At 34.1% G+C, this 16239-nt stretch overlaps 1 protein-coding gene across 4 annotated transcripts in view; it reads right to left on the bottom strand.

Annotated features, from left to right (window-relative positions):
* The window catches only part of LOC131160417 (uncharacterized), a 72030-nt gene extending 56104 nt beyond the window's left edge, over nucleotides 1-15926 (bottom strand). For 3 of the 4 annotated variants that reach the window (XM_058116081.1, XM_058116082.1, XM_058116084.1), the window contains exons 1-2: nucleotides 15600-15926; nucleotides 4476-4578 (exon numbers count right to left, since the gene is read on the bottom strand). In XM_058116081.1, the coding sequence (XP_057972064.1) occupies nucleotides 4476-4578; nucleotides 15600-15824 (328 nt within the window). In that variant the 5' untranslated portion in view covers nucleotides 15825-15926. The remainder of the gene's footprint in view (nucleotides 1-4475; nucleotides 4579-15599) is intronic. The other variant, XM_058116085.1, reaches the window with a different exon arrangement.
* Between the last annotated feature and the right edge of the window lie 313 nt (nucleotides 15927-16239).

Here is a 16239-nt window from a genome sequence, read left to right as displayed (position 1 = left end):
ATTTTTATGGTATTACTTTTTAGTATCTTTAGTATCTTAATGTATATATATGGTATATTGTATTTTATTACCTATTATGATATTCACAATATTGTAGTAGATATGTATTCTTATAATTATTGTGTGTATTATGGTAGTTTAATATTTTAGCTTATTATCCCATTAACCTATATTGAAACCTCCCAAACTAGTATTTTTAATACTTAGAAAAACCCTAGAAAATTTTCAAAATTTGGAAGTGTATTTTGTAAATTATTTTCGATTTTATCCCTATGATTTTAATGCGAGGGTATGAGCCTTCGGGCTTCACATACTTTAAGCTCTGAGGGAATATATGTATATATTTATTTATTTATTTATTTATTTTTCATAGGTATTTATAAATTCACAAAAGGGAGTAATTTAAAGACTTATTAGATTAACTTAGGGATAATTTCAAATTAATTAGGTACCGTTTGTAAGAACGGGCGCGTAGGGGATGCTCGTACCTTCCCCTCACGTAACCGAACTCCCGAGCCTGACTTTGGTAATGTAGACCTATTTTACCCCTAACGGGGTAGTCATCATGTGTTCTAACCACACTAAAGGTTAGTGGCGACTCCGACATTCCATGTTTTTCCATGAAAATATTAAAATTGATTTTTATTTCGCCGCCCGGTGCAAACGCGCTCCTGGGACATTGTGACAAGGGTCTTATATGCATATCTATTAATTTATGTGAATATGAATAATTAATAAGATAATTTTGAGGGCTTACTGAGAAAGGTGAGTGCCCTAGTAGCAGTAATGATATTAGAGCAGAGGGAAGCTACTTGTATAGGCGGGTAATCTTCCCTATCCTCGGCTAATTGTGTCTGTGAGTGTAAAATAAGAATGATTTCATAAATATGTTTATCTATTTAGTGAATTGGTTATTTTATGTACACTAAATGCATGTTAGCCACACACTGACATTAACTTAGTATTTTCTTTACTGAGTTGTGTCTTACCCCTACCTTACAAACTGTCTTTTCAGGAAATCCTAGAAATTGGGTCTAGCAGGCTAGAGGAGCCGGGCTAGTTGTGTAAATTTATGTAGGTGGTGTGTATGGACAGAAAGTTTATTTTTATATGATTTTATGGGTTGTAATTATGTGAAAATGGAGATATTTATGTATAAAGATAGTTAGAACTTTGGTAATGTAATTTAAGAATTTTGTATTTTATTTCTGTTGTGTACGTGTGTTTTATATACGATGGATAAGGTATCAGGTATACAGACGTCACTAAAGTAGCACCTTGGGCCCACGTGGCGGGTCAGGGTCATTACATTTGCCATGGTGTGTACAAGGCCTTATTTGGCATATGCTGTGAGCGTGGTGAGTAAATTTCTCTCTAATCTAGGAAGACAACATTGGGAAACCATCAAATGGATATTTAGATACTTATGGGGTACAACAGGATATGACATCATGTTTGGCAAGCAACAGGATTGTTCTTCAGTTATGAGGTTCATTGATTCTAACTATGCAGGGGATATAGATGACAGAAGGTCGACAACGGGTTATGTTTTTACCCTTTTAGGAGGACTTATATGTTGGAGATTCATGGTTCAATCTCTGGTAGCATTGTCCATGACTGAAGTTGAGTATATGGCCGTTGCTGAAGCTGCAAAGGTAGCCTTATGGCTTACTAGTTTAGTCAAAGAGCAGGAATTATAGTAAGATGGAGTTGTGCTGCATTGTGATAGTCAGAGTGTTATTTACTTGGCGGCGAAGAATCAAGTGTTCCATGCTAGAACTAAACATATTTATGTAAGATTCCACTGGGATCAGGTATTGATTACTTCGGGTGAGCTTGTATTGGAGAAAGTTCACACATCTAAAAATGCATCGGATATTTTGACAAAATCGGTTACCTCCGAAAAGTTCAAACATTGCTTAGACTTACTTCATGTCTCCAAGTGATAGAAGGGAGACAAACCCAACCGGACATTTCATGTTCAAGGTGTAGCAGTTAGATATGTTTTTCGAGTTCTCCTAAGGGGAGTATAATCGCCAAGGTGGATATTGTTGTTTATGGTGTGGCTCTTATACTTGGTGTTTCATAAACAAAGGAAGGAAGAAAAGTATAAGGATGTAACACAACAGGGAGTCATCAACAAGTGCCCTATGCTTGTCGATAAGTAGGTCCCGAGAGTAAGGAAAATTCAGAGTTTCAAGATATCGAGAGCAGAAAAATGGGCTTATCGATGAGTGGCCATACTAGTTGACGAGTGGTCTTCGCTCGTCAACGAATGCCCTGTTCTTGTCGACGAGTGTTCCTTGGCTGTGAGAAAATATTTGAATTTTGAATTGGAACATTGGGGTGGTTGGGAATTTGAAGGGAAACTTCCGAGGGAGTCTTATTTATGTTCTTCTGGGTTTATATTGTCATATGAGAGAGATCATTATGAAGTGTATTTTGTACTTTGATATTTCTTAGTAAAATTATTGTGTCGATTGTTTTCGTGGATATAGGTTTTGCCGAACCACATAAATCTTGTTGTTGTTCTTGTTATTTCTTATTTACTAGTTGTGTTTGATTTGCTTGTTGCGTTTTATTCCACTGTGCATCCTATATCTGATCTTTATCACAACACATAGTGCGCTAGTGAGGAAGAGTAAGTTAGTTATTGTGGAGGGTGATAGAAGAAACAGGGGTAGACCCAAAATAACTTGGGAAGAGATAGTGAATAAGAATTTAATAACTCTGAATCTGTTAAAAGAAATGATTCATGATCGTATAAATTGGCGAAAAATGATTCATATAATCGACCCCACCTAATGGGATTTAAGGTTTGGTTTTGTTGTTGTTGTTGCACGAGGAAACTATTTAATGGATCCTGCATGCCATTGGTCATGTGGAATATCTTCAAGGGTGAACCCTTTCATAGCTTCTATTGGTGAGTTATAAAAATGTTGTGGTAGAGGTTTCTTATAGTAGATGTTCAATGATTAGATTTGGGGTGATTCTTGCATGAACATCTCCTATTCTTGATATTAGTTAGGAGATCTATCATTAGAGGAGAATTTTTCTAGGTAGGCTTTTAAGATGGAAGGCTATGACAATTGGGTAATATTCTTTTAGAAGGATGACACTGAGTTCAATATCTTAATTGTTAGAATTAACATTAAGATAATCATGTTGGTACTTGGAATTGGCTCCAACTTGAGGAATACACACATAATATTTTGTCATGATGGAATCATTGTTGATAGGGATTGGTCCTAAGAATTTGCACAACTAATGGGCATACCATCTTGGTGTGCTATTAATTATAAGCTAGGTTCTTGATGAAAATAAAGAAATTTAATTATGTATCATGCATTTAAAAGTTTTTGTGCACTATCAATATTGGTTTTTTTTTTCTTTAAAGACTTGGCATTCCCTTGCTTTATTTTGTCTTTAGAAAGATTTATTTTTTGTGTCTTATTTTTTATTTGGGATTCTTGAGTGATTGCAATGAAATAGGGACTTATAGTCTGCCTACTCCATGGAACTTTCTATTATCAAAGTGTTGACTGAAACTAGTTCAGGGGATTGGAATAAGAATGATGGAGTTCAGATTTTCTGAACATAAACATAGGCTTGAGGTTTGATGACTCCACAAAGCCCATGGGGATTATTATGTTCAGAGAAGAGAGAAGGGTGTTTTTAATGCTCATGAAGCACTTGATAGAGAAGTTCGTAAGGATATGTTGATAGACTCATGTGTATGTACAAACATATGAATGTCTACTAATACAAGCAGTTGTTACAAATTTAGCAATAAATTTTGTCTGATTTATATGTTTCCTAGTTTTATTATAGTAGATAATTGAATCATCCACAAAAATAAAGAAGAAATTGTTTTCTAAGTGTAAGAATTCAAGGGCGGACTTGAATTTGGAATTAAAAATAAATAAATAAATTAAAAAAATCAATGTGATTCATCAAAGCTATAAGTCATGCTTGTAAGATGAACACATAAATTCATGACAATTCAAGAATTGATCGTTTATGATAATGCCATTTCTATAAATCGTTTTGGTTTAAGTTAATGGAATGGTTATAATTTTCACTCATTTATCAAATATTTTGCTAAAAAATGGTGCATATATCACATTATTTTTCTATTTTAATTCATCACATATATATATATATATATATATATATATATATCAATCTTTTATTGTTTTCTAACTAGTACATAATTTTTTTCTCTAAACAATCACAAATCATGAGTGTTAGTTCACTTAGTGGAAATAACATAGGGAAGAACTTTTAAGGCTCAACTCCTCACTTTACATTAGCGGACCTACAAGTCGAGTCGGGCTCTGTGCTCTTTCTTTTTGTGTGGGACGATGCCGGGGTATTTTTTTCAACAATTTTTGGTTGATATGCTAGTGCAAAATTTAAGTAAAAAAGCATATAATATAATGAAAAAGTTATTAGGGGTGACTAAACACATGTACCTGGAAAATATTCAGTGTCGATAGAATAGTTAGACAATGGAATATCAAATGATTTGATCCTCGATGTGCAATATTTTCTCTTCCCAGCCATCCTTGAATTATTCTGTTATAATTAATCATCCAAAACATAATAAGAATAAATCTACAAAAAAAGAAAAAAAGAAAGATGAATAGGTCAAACAAGTCTTAAGTAGGGAACTTTTAGATGCTAATTAAGCATACATGCATCTTTCAAGATTATATGCACCTATTATTTTTATTTTTATTTTTATTTTTCATTGAAGAAGCATATTTACAAATTAATCAATACAACATGAGGCTACTTTGCTTGTTATGTTTGTGTGACTCTTATACTTGGTGGAGTTCATAAATAAAGGAAGAAAAACATATGGGTGAAGTTTTTGTACTGTGCAGTAGGGCATTCATCGACGAGTGGGCCTCATTCATCGATGAATGGAGATACCGAGAGTAGAAAAAGTTCAGACATCTGAGATACTGAGAGAAGATAATATTTAGAAGTTCAGAATTATCGATGAAAATGCATCATTTGTCGACGACTGGGTAGCAATCATCGACGAATCGACCCTTTTCTTCGATGACTACTCTCAAGACTACAAGAAAGAATTCAAATTTTGAATGTGAACATTGGGACGGTTAGGTATTTGGAGGCAAGCCTCTGAAGGGTTGTTAAATATGTCTTTTTAGGCATATTGTGAATCAGAGGAGATCATTGTAACTATTGTATTATGTATTTTGATTTTTCATAGTGAAACATTCGCCGATTGCTCCCGTGGATGTAGGTTTTGCCAAACCACGTATATTTTTGTGTTTATTCTTGTTGTTTTTAGATATATTGAGTGTGTGAATTATATTTTGGTGCTTCATTGTTTGCTGCATTTATATATTCCACTATGCAATCCCATACTCTTTTCACAACAATTGGTATCAGAGTGTGGTTGTCATGGCATCGGGTTCTTCTTCTAAGAGGTTTGATGTTGTAAAATTTAATGGAAGCAGAAATTTTAGTTTGTAGTAGAGGAGAGTGAAGGATCTGCTTATGTAGCAAGAGATGGCGAAGGCCTTGTATGGTGTTCAATCGAAAGGTATGGATGAGACAACTTGGAGAGATTTGGAGGCTAAGGCTATTTCCACAATATGTTTGTGTTTAGCTAACGAAGTGCTCTATCATATGATGGAGGAGGATTCTCTAGTGGTTGTGTGGCGAAATATTGAAAGCCGGTACATGTCTATTACACTTTCTAATAAATTATTCCTTAAGCAGCGTCTTTATTGGCTTAAGATGGCTGAAGGTTTGATTTGAAATAAACATATCAATGCATTTAATCAAATTATAAGTGATTTAATGCATGTTGATGTTAAGTTTGATGAAGATGATAAGGTTTTGATGTTACTAAATTCCTTGCCAGCAATTCATACTTATGAAAATTTAGTTACCACTCTTAATTTAGAAGAGGTTACAAGTTCCTTGTTGGGTTTTCATCAAAGGTTGAAAATTTGTGATGATAACTCACATGGAAGACTTGTGGTGAAAGGTAACTATGAGCATGGGAAAGGAAAATTCAAAAGTGGATCGAGTTAAAAATACTGTACTCAATCCAAGAAGAAAAATGATATCCGGTGTTATAAGTGCGGTAAATAAGGGCATATGAAATCGGAATATCCGAATTGGAAGAAAGGAAATGCTGAAAAGCATGAAGGGACTTCAAAATTAGCGAATGTAGTTCAAGAAAAAAATTTAGTTTGCAGTGATGGTAATGTACTTTCACTTTCATCGGGGTCGGATCACCTTATGGACTCATGGATTCTAGACTCAGCATGTTCTTACCATATGACTCTAAACAAGGAATGGGTCAGCACTTATAGGTTGGTAAATTCAAGTTTAGTTCTTATGCGCAATGATGTTTCTTCTAAGATCATTGGCATTGGAAATGTTAAAATATAAATGTTTGATAGTGCTGTGAGAAAGTAATGTAAGACACATACCGAAGTTATAGATGAATCTAATTTCGCTTTGCACCTTGGGTTGTAATGGTTTCAATTATAAGTCAAAAGGTGGGGTTATGAAAGTATGAAAAGGTAATTTGACAGTGATGAAAGGGCAAAAGCAAGATGGGAATATTTACACACTGCAGGGAACTATTATTGTAGGTGGAGCTGCAACTGTAGATGCTGAATCTGATGAAACCATCTTATTGTGGCATATGGGTCTTGGGCATATGGGTGAATATGGTATGAAGGAACTTCACAAGAGGAAACTCTTGAATAGTATGAAAACATGTAAGATGGATTTTTGCAAGATTTGTGTTCTAAGAAAATAAAATAGGGCAAAGTTCAAATCAGCTATTCACAAGACAGAAGGTATTTTTGATTATATATATTCTGATGTTTGCTGCTCGATTAAAATAGCATCATGAGGTGGACATGTGTATTATGTAAGTTTTGTTGACGATAACTCATGGAAAGTCTGGGTATACTTCATGCGGAATAAGTATGATACGTTTGCTAGGTTCAAGTTGTGGAAAGATGAAGTGGAAAACCAGACGGGAAGGAGAATCAAATGTCCAAGGTTAGACAATGGGACTGAGTATGTTGATTCTAGGTTCATGGAGTTTTGTGAGTAGAAGGACATTAAGAGACACTTTACAGTTCGTCGGACATCTCAGCAAAATGGTGTGACTGAAAGGATTAACCGAACTCTAACTAAAAGAGCTTGATGTCTCAAACTTAATGCAAGGCTATCGAAGAACTTCAAGGCTGAGGTAGGTTCTAGGCTAAGGTAGGTTGCTAGTATGACTTGTTTCTTGATAAATCGATCACCAAGGGCATCACTAGAGGGAAAAGTGGCAAAAGAGGTATAGACAGGAAATGCAGTAGACTATTCCAAATTGAATGAATTCGGTTGTCCAGCCTATGTTCACGTGTCTAGCGAGGAGAGATTGAAACTTAATGCAAAGTCTAGACGTTGCATATTTTTAGGATATCAAAAGTGTGTGAAGGGATTCAAGATGTGGGATCGAGTGATAAACAAGGTGGTGATCAGTAGAGATGCAGTCTTTGATGAGAAGGCTATGGTGAAACGTACTCAAGATTGTGATGAATAGAAACAGGAGCTAGAAAACTGAGGCAGAGATGAACAGGTTGTGTAGGTGGAGTTAGAAGCTCAGGGCAACAACAATGATCATGATCCTATGGTTGTAGGGAGTTCTAACTTGGGAAACCAACAAGTCGACAATCTTCCTATATAGAGATCCAAACGCACTATTAGACCACCGCCAAGGTATAATTTGAAGAGTTAGTGTCTTATGCTTTTCTTACCAGTTGCAATGATCCAACTATATTGCAAGAGGCAGTGCACGACCAGGAGAAAGGTAGGTAGATGGGTGCAATGATTGAGAAAATGTAATCACTACATAAGAATCAAACTTGGGAGTTGGCGGAGCTTCTAGATGGGAAGAGAGCTATAGGCTACAAATGGGTATATAGGAAGAAGGAAGAAATTTCAAAAAAGGAAGGAAAAACATTCAAGGCACAGTTAGTGGAAAAAGGGCACTCATATAAAAAAGGAATAGATTATGATGAAAATTTTCACCTATAGTCCAATACACTTCTATCAGGATAGTGTTACGGTTGGTAGCTCATTATGATCTGCATTTGGAACAAATGCATGTGAAGACGACATTTCTTTATGGTGACTTGGAGGAACAAATTTATATGATACAACCGGAAGGATTCAGCGAACCAGGGAAAGAAAATTTAATTTTCAAGTTGAAGAAATCCCTTTACGGGTTGAAACAGTCTCCAAGACAATGGTACAAAAGATATGATTCCTATATGATCAAGATTAGCTACAAAAGATGTGAGTATGACTGTTATGTGTAAGTGAACAAACTTGATGATAGTTCTCTTATTTTCTTGTTTTTGTATGTTGATGACATGTTAATAGCTGTTAAAGATTTGATTGAGGTAAATCAATTAAAGTAATTGTTGCATAAAGAGTTTGACATGAAAGATCTTGGTTCAGCCAAGAAAATACTTGGGATGAAGATTTGCCAAGAAAAACTGCAGGAAGGTTATGGTTATCTTAGGGCAGTTACATGGAGAAAGTGTTGGAGAGGTTTAGCATGGCTGATACAAAACCGGTATGTACACCTCTACCGAGTCATTTTAAGTTGTCCACTACAGATTGTCCAAGTACGGATGATAATATCCAAGACATGTCAAAGGTCCCTTATCCTATCGCTATGGGGAGTTTAATGTATGTCATGGTGTATACAAGGCCAGACTTAGCACATGTTGTGAGTGTGGTGAGTAAGTTTCTTTCTAATCTAGGTAGATAGCATTGGGAAGTTGTCAAATGGATCTTTAAGTACTTATAGGGTACATCGAGTTATGAAATCATGATCGTCAAGCAACAAAATAGTCCTTTAGTTGTGAGGTTTGTTGATGCTGATTATGTAGAAGATATGGATGACAAAAGGTCTACAACGGGTTATGTCTTTACCCTTGTAGAAGGACTTGTATGTTGGATATCTATGGTACAATCCCTGGTGGCATTGATCTACAATTGAAGCTGAATATATGGCAGTTGCCGAAGCTACAAAGGAAGCCTTATGGCTTATCGGTTTGGTCAAAGAGCTAGGTATACCAGAAGATGGGGCTGTACTGTATTGTGATAATCAGAGTGCTATTTACTTAACAAAGAATCAAGTGTACCATGCTAAAATCAAGAATATTGATGTGAGGTTCATCAAGGCTCGGGAGTTGATTACTTCAGGTGAACTTATATTGGAGAAGGTTCACATATCTGAAAACGCAGCATATATTTTGACAAAGCCGGTCACTACTGAAAAGTTCAAACATTGCTTGAACTTACTCCATGTCTCCAAGTGTTATAAGGGTGACAAACTCAATCAAACGTTCTAAGGTCAAGGTGGAGCAATCAGATATGTTTTTTAGGTTCTCTTAAGGGGCGCATAATCACCAAGGTAGAGATTGTTATGTTTGTGTGGCTTTTATACTTGGTGGAGTTCATAAACAAAGGAAGAAAAGCACATGGGTGAAGTCTTTGTGCTGTGCAGCAGCGAATTTCTTCGAGTGGGCCTTATTTGTCTACAAATGGAGACACCGAGAGCAGGAAAAGTTAAGACATCTGAGATACTGAGAGCAGATAATATTTATAAGTTCAGAGTTGTCGATGAAAATGCATCATTCATCGACGACTGCTCTCGAGGCTGCGAGAAAGAATTCAAATTTTGAATGTGAACATTGGGACAGTTGGGTGTTTGGAGGGAAGCCTCCGAGGGGTTGTTAAATATGTCTTTCTGGGCATATTATGAATAAGAGGAGATCATTGTAACCATTGTATTGTGTACTTTGATTTTTCATAGTGAAACCTTTGTCGATTGCTCCCATGGATGTAAGCTTTGCCAAACCACGTATATTTGTGTGTTAATTCTTGTTGTTTTCATATATATTGAGTGTGTGAATTATATTTTAGTGCTTCATTATTTGTTGCATTTATATATTCCACTGTGCAATCTCATACTCTATTCACAACAATATTTTCCTAGTGGATTGAGAAATCATTTATTTATACGTGGAACCCATAGGAGGTAAACGTTTCAAACATGTTGAAAACAATACCACAATAATGATATTTTGAGAAACTTCTTACCTACGTACCATCAATGGTGACCTAGGTTATTGCTAGTGGGGGCAAGTGCCCCTACTAAAATTTTAAGAAACAATATATTATATATATAATAAATTTTAAAATATTTAAATTAAAAATGTAACTATGTCTCCACTAAAATTATGAAATAGTAGGATTATATCAGTAATATTAATCAAAATTATGTGAAGAAAGTATTGTTAAATTAATGAACATAAACATCATTCAAAATTTTTCTTTAATGGGCACCATAATGGTTTGAAAATTATATCACTTTTATATTACACATTATAGTTCTCAAGTTCAAATTTAGAAAATTTTAATTTTGAAAACTTTTTCTATATATGTTTTTATGTTTTTTTTCTTTCCTTATGCTTATATATATATTTCTTACAATGATAAGTTATTTAAAACCTTCTCATCTTGAATGTGCATGACTAATCCAACATCCAAGAATCTTGGTATGCAGTCCAAGATTCTTGGATGTTGGATTAGTCATGCACATTCAAGATGAGAAGGTTTTAAATAACTTATCATTGTAAGAATTAGTTGTTAGTGGTATGCTCTAAGCCCAATTATGGTGTTGATAGTTTTCTATACTCACCAAACTTAGAAAAAGACAAGGTTTTCATATTCATGCATATATTAATTAAAGACATAAATTACTTAATAGAATTTAAGCCAACGAAATAAATTCTCGAAGAAGTTAATGACATAAGATTCATATTTCTTGGTAATTAATTTTGAATCAATCTTAATTGGAGGACTATTAATTGGGCATTGATAATTCAATTACGAAATCGCTATTAGGAGATGACTAGTCTCAAGCCAATGAATGGTGATACTAAGAAAGCCAAAAGGGTGCATATTAAGGAACATATACACTGAGTATGATCAATCACTAAAACCGTAAAAATAAGGTTTTAAATGTATGTCAATATAATGTTTTACATACATTATTGTTATCTTGTACAAGATATATATATATACATATATATATATATATATATATATATATATATATATGACTAAGAGGACTGATTATGCATAAGTTATATGTGAAATTCTTGTAAATGAAGTAAGTGTATGTAAACTTTAGCGAAAAAAGAGAATGTGTGATCCTTCTTGATGTAATATTGAAAATGTTTTTTTTCAAGATAGGAGAGAGTAGACAAACTATCTTTTGAATGCTTAAGAAATGGTCAAAAGATTAGGCATTTAACATTAGGCAAGAGCTCTTATAGTTAGATCAATGTTGTAATTTCTTATATTGATATATTGCATGTTGGATGGATTGAATCGAATAGTAATTGCAACTTCAAAAAACTTTTATCACTCAATCTATAAGACATATTAGCATGAAATAAGTATCTTTTTATCAAGTTTCAGGTAAGGTCAATGTCTTTTACCCAAAAAATTATAATGCGTTCTAATATACTCAACAAAATTGAAAGGGAATTCTCATTGAGATATTGATAAAGATTAATGTCATTATAATCACTACTAGATTAAGATAAACCTAGGGTTACATGCAATATTGGCAAATTATAGTTGAGAAATAATATAAGTTAAATTTATAAATGCATTTAAAGGGTATACATATAAACTTAGTTTCCGCAAAACCCACATCATCACTTATAAGGTGCTTGATTTTTTATCAATCAATGAAGAAGACTTTTTTTATTACATAGGAACTCTAGCCACCAACAAGTCCTTCGGACCTTCTGGTGCGGTACCAAATCTACGGATCAGCGTCCTCCCCTAAGGTTTCGCTGATCAGGATAAAGTTCAGAATGCGAACACGTCTTCCGTGCATCATAAGACAAACACATTTAACTAAAAATCTCAAGTCAATGAGAGTATTATCTAAGAATCTCTAATTAATTTTGTCATAAGCTTTCTTTAAATCAAACTTCATATTAGAATACTACTTTCAACTTTTAACGTGGCTTTTGATTTTACTACAACGTGGGTATTGGTTTAATTTCAATTCCTCTCACTCAAATTCTAATGATAGACTATCTTAAATCTGGTAAAATATTGAAGGGAGAGATAGAATGTATGTTTATATTAAAATTAATTAAAAATATTAACAATTTGAATTCTAAAATGAAATTTGAAAAGGACATGATCTGACATTAGTAGCATAACTATTTAATAAAATATAATAAAAATAAATAAAGCACTATTTATGATAAACAATGCATATAAACAAATGAAAACTAGACTATTGATTGTGTTGGACTTGTTTGAACTATTAAGGGTTGTTCAGTTCATATTTTCATTTATTGATTTTAGAAATGTAATTTTTGAAATGTTGAATGTTTGCATATAATTACACAACTTTAATATTATTTATGAGGGCACCACCTTAAATTCATAACATAGATATTCATGAACATTTTTTACTTTATTATTATTTACATTTAAAAAAAAAAAATAGTTGTGGACCCTACCTAGGTCCCCCATAGCATCCTCCACAGGAAACTACCTCCTCCCATCCCCAACCCCACCACTTCTTAATACCTTTTTTTTGGAAAGAATAAGAAGTCACCCACATAGCAGTCCCGTCCCAAATTGATTAATTACCCTCACTTATAACGGAAGAATACAGTGAAAATAAAAGGACACTTGAGACAACTATCTTTAATACTTATTACTACAATTACTGTTATTATTATTTTATTATTGTTCTTATCAAAAAAAATATTATTAAAACAATTTATTATTATATAAAGCTATTAATATTAGTATAATAATAAAAATATAATTATTATTTTTAAGTATAATTAAAATATTATTAATGACTATTACACATTATATGCACATGTGAGTGTTTGTACGTGTGCGCGTGTTGGCAATTACAAAATTACAAATAATATTATTTCGTTACGAGCTTTAGAATATCACAATAATCCTACTTTTGTGTACAACCTATTCTAAAAAGTGATGGTAGGGGATTATGTAAGAAACTTAATTCAAAGACTTCTACGAGTACATAATTAATCTTTACAAAAAAATTTATCTTTATAAGTGTAAGATCTCCCTAACACACATTTAATATGAGGTCGTGACAGACTCTCTTGCCTGATCTCTGATGCCCTCGTACACCTTTGTGCAAGATCCACCACATGATAGTACCTCTAGGGTAGCTTTGATACCAAATGTAGCTATCCTAGACCCAACTCTAATAATCGGCTTTGACTTACTAGCAATGTAACGATTCTGAACCCAACTCCAATGAAGTATTGTCCGAATTTTTTGGATCAATTATATTTTAATACTGCATTGGTAGTGACTGCTGTGATTAGTTTACCATATGTTTACCGTGTTGGGTTTTCCCTCCTTGCGGGCCCCAAGAGATTGGAAAGTTTTTTTCTTTAATGTTGTTTGGCTTCTCAAGGAGCCTGTCTGCCATGCCTAGCTGTTCCTGGGCTTCTCCCAAGCAGCGCTTCATGCGCACAACTCAGCAAATAGTGGTTGCCCCCAATTTTTTTTTTTCTCTATTTAGATTTTTGGTACAATAATAGCAGAGCAAGCTGCTCCGCTCAGTGCTTCCATCTCCATTCTGATTTCATACACAGAGCCACGCCCAGCTCCTCAGGCCTACGCCGGTTGTCTTCTCTAGTGTAGCTACCTATTGCTACTTTCTTCTTCTTGTGACTCCGGCTGCGTTTTATTATCAGTATTTTGGGGAGCTTCTGATTGTACTATTTTGGTTGGTTATTTCTTTGGGAGTTTTGTTCAGAATATTTGGTGAGAGCTTTCCATCTTGTTATATTTATTTATACACTCTTGTGTATTTGTAAGGCTTATGCCTTTTGTATCCACTTTATACAACATATTTGGTGATAGTGGATTAGGACCGCCGTGCCCCGTGGACGTACCTCAACATTTGAGGGAATCACGTTAAATTTCTTGTGTCTTAATTTTTTTATTATTTGCATTACTCCATTAATTTATTTGTGAAAATTAGTTCATATATAATATTTTCCCCAACATACCGGCCTATTCAATAACGAAATAAGAGCAGTCCAAATACTTTGCAACTGGGATATACTAAATCGAGGAGGACAAAGCATTTTGTCTAATGAAGGGGAGGAGATGTGAGGAGGACAAAGCATTTTGTCTAATGAAGGGGAGGAGACGAGGGAACCTAACCTCTGACCTCGCATTCTGTGCGCGCAGGAATAGCGTGACAACAAAGTGTGAAGTCATGGGGTCGACAAGCTGGTCTGCCTCGTGACCACTCACAGTCCGGCCTTCCCTTTTATCCCCCCCCACTCTCCACAAGCTTCTTCATGTTTTGTAGCTAGTGGTGCTAATTTTATATTCCGTTTTTTTCTATTTTCTTTTAAGTTCTTCTGTCTTTTTAGGAGAGAGAACTATGTTTATCTCCCTGGCTACAAAATCCTCCACCTCGCAATTAACCACTAAGCTCAAGGTTCGACCTAAAAATATTAAAGGAAATTTTATATTAAGTTTTATGAAAAATCTTAATAGAAAGTCGAGTTATGAAATTAATCATGCATAAAAGGCTCAAATATTGGGTAAAAGAAATTTCTAACTTACAGAATTAGGGTTTTAATTTTAAAAATAAAGTAATGAGGTTCACTCTAATCATGCTAACAAGACATTTCTTAAGATAAAAATTGTGAGATTTATAAATAAATAAAGGGTAAAAGACACCGACCTCCCTTGAGATTTGACAAAAAAAATAATAACGTCCCTCTATGCTTCAAAAGTTTCAGGAATCTTTCCTGAGATTTTAAAAATTTTAGAAACCTCTCTTAAGATTTACTAAAAAGACATATTTTTCTTTGTACTTTGTAAAAAAACAATTTTTTTGACGAGAGATTTGTATTTTTTTGACAAATGTTAGGGTAGATTTGTGACATTTTTGAAATCTCACAAAGGGTCGGTGCCTTTTTGCCAAGGAGGAGTGAGTCTCTTTTTCTCATAAACAAAAATGGACAATACATCAAACAGGCGAAGATCTAACTTCCTATTTTAAAAGAAAGGGAAAAAATTAAATCATTGAGCACTAATTTAGATATAATATTTGAAGTATGAATTTTGAATATTGAATTAAAATTTTTGAGAATTCAAAAGAGATTCAATACACGTATATTATGTTTAATTTGTCTGAATCCATCCAAATTTAAATTAAAAAATAAAATTTATGCTACCAAACATGACATTGGTTAGACAAATTTCATTTATACTATAACTAAATGAAACCCGGTTTCATTTAATTTATTTCAAGAATTATTTAATTTTATTTTTAATTAAGTTTTATCAATTTTGATAATTAATTAATTTTTTTTTGTATTAATAAGAATATCTTAAACGAAATAATGGAAAGAGGCAACTTTTTTTATTTTTCGATAAATGTGAAGAAAAAACATATAAATAAATGCAAATGTATATACCTGGATGAGGAGATAGCTCATGCCGTCGGCGTTGTTCTTGATGACTTTGAAAGTTTGGCCGTAGTAGATGTGGAAGTAGGCGGCGTCTTCCACTTTTGAAGTGTTGCCCACTTTCACCGTCGCCGCCGCGTCAACGCCTCCATCACTCCCTATCACCACCGCCCACATAACAAGCACCACCAATACAAGCTGAATACCGCCACCCAATGCTAAAATAGAAAACATGGTAGCTCGATCAGACCACCAGTTCACCTCTAGTATGCAAATATATATGGGAGAGAGAGAGAGAGAGAGAGAGAGAGAGAGAGGTGTGGCATGTGTGGTGTAATTTCTTAGAGCAGTGTTTTGCCCGTGAACCCATTTGCGCATTTGTCATCTTCTTCTTATCCCTGCGTCGTTTTGTTCCATTTACCGCTACGTACGTATCTTTTCTGTGTTGCCATGGAACCATGTGCCGTGCAACTCCATTAGTGCCTTACAGCAGGTAATATAATGGGTTCCACATTATATATATATATGTACGAAGGTTTGTGATCATATGGCTTGGACGTTTTCAGCAGGAAAAAAAGAAAGTAGAAAACAAGAAAAGATCAGATGGATTTGATGAGTTCAGCTTTATGTTATAATTCAAGAAATGTGG

Source organism: Malania oleifera, chromosome 7, assembly GCF_029873635.1.
Source record: "Malania oleifera isolate guangnan ecotype guangnan chromosome 7, ASM2987363v1, whole genome shotgun sequence".
Lineage (NCBI taxonomy): Eukaryota > Viridiplantae > Streptophyta > Magnoliopsida > Santalales > Ximeniaceae > Malania > Malania oleifera.
This window is presented reverse-complemented; position numbering and strand designations above follow the sequence as displayed.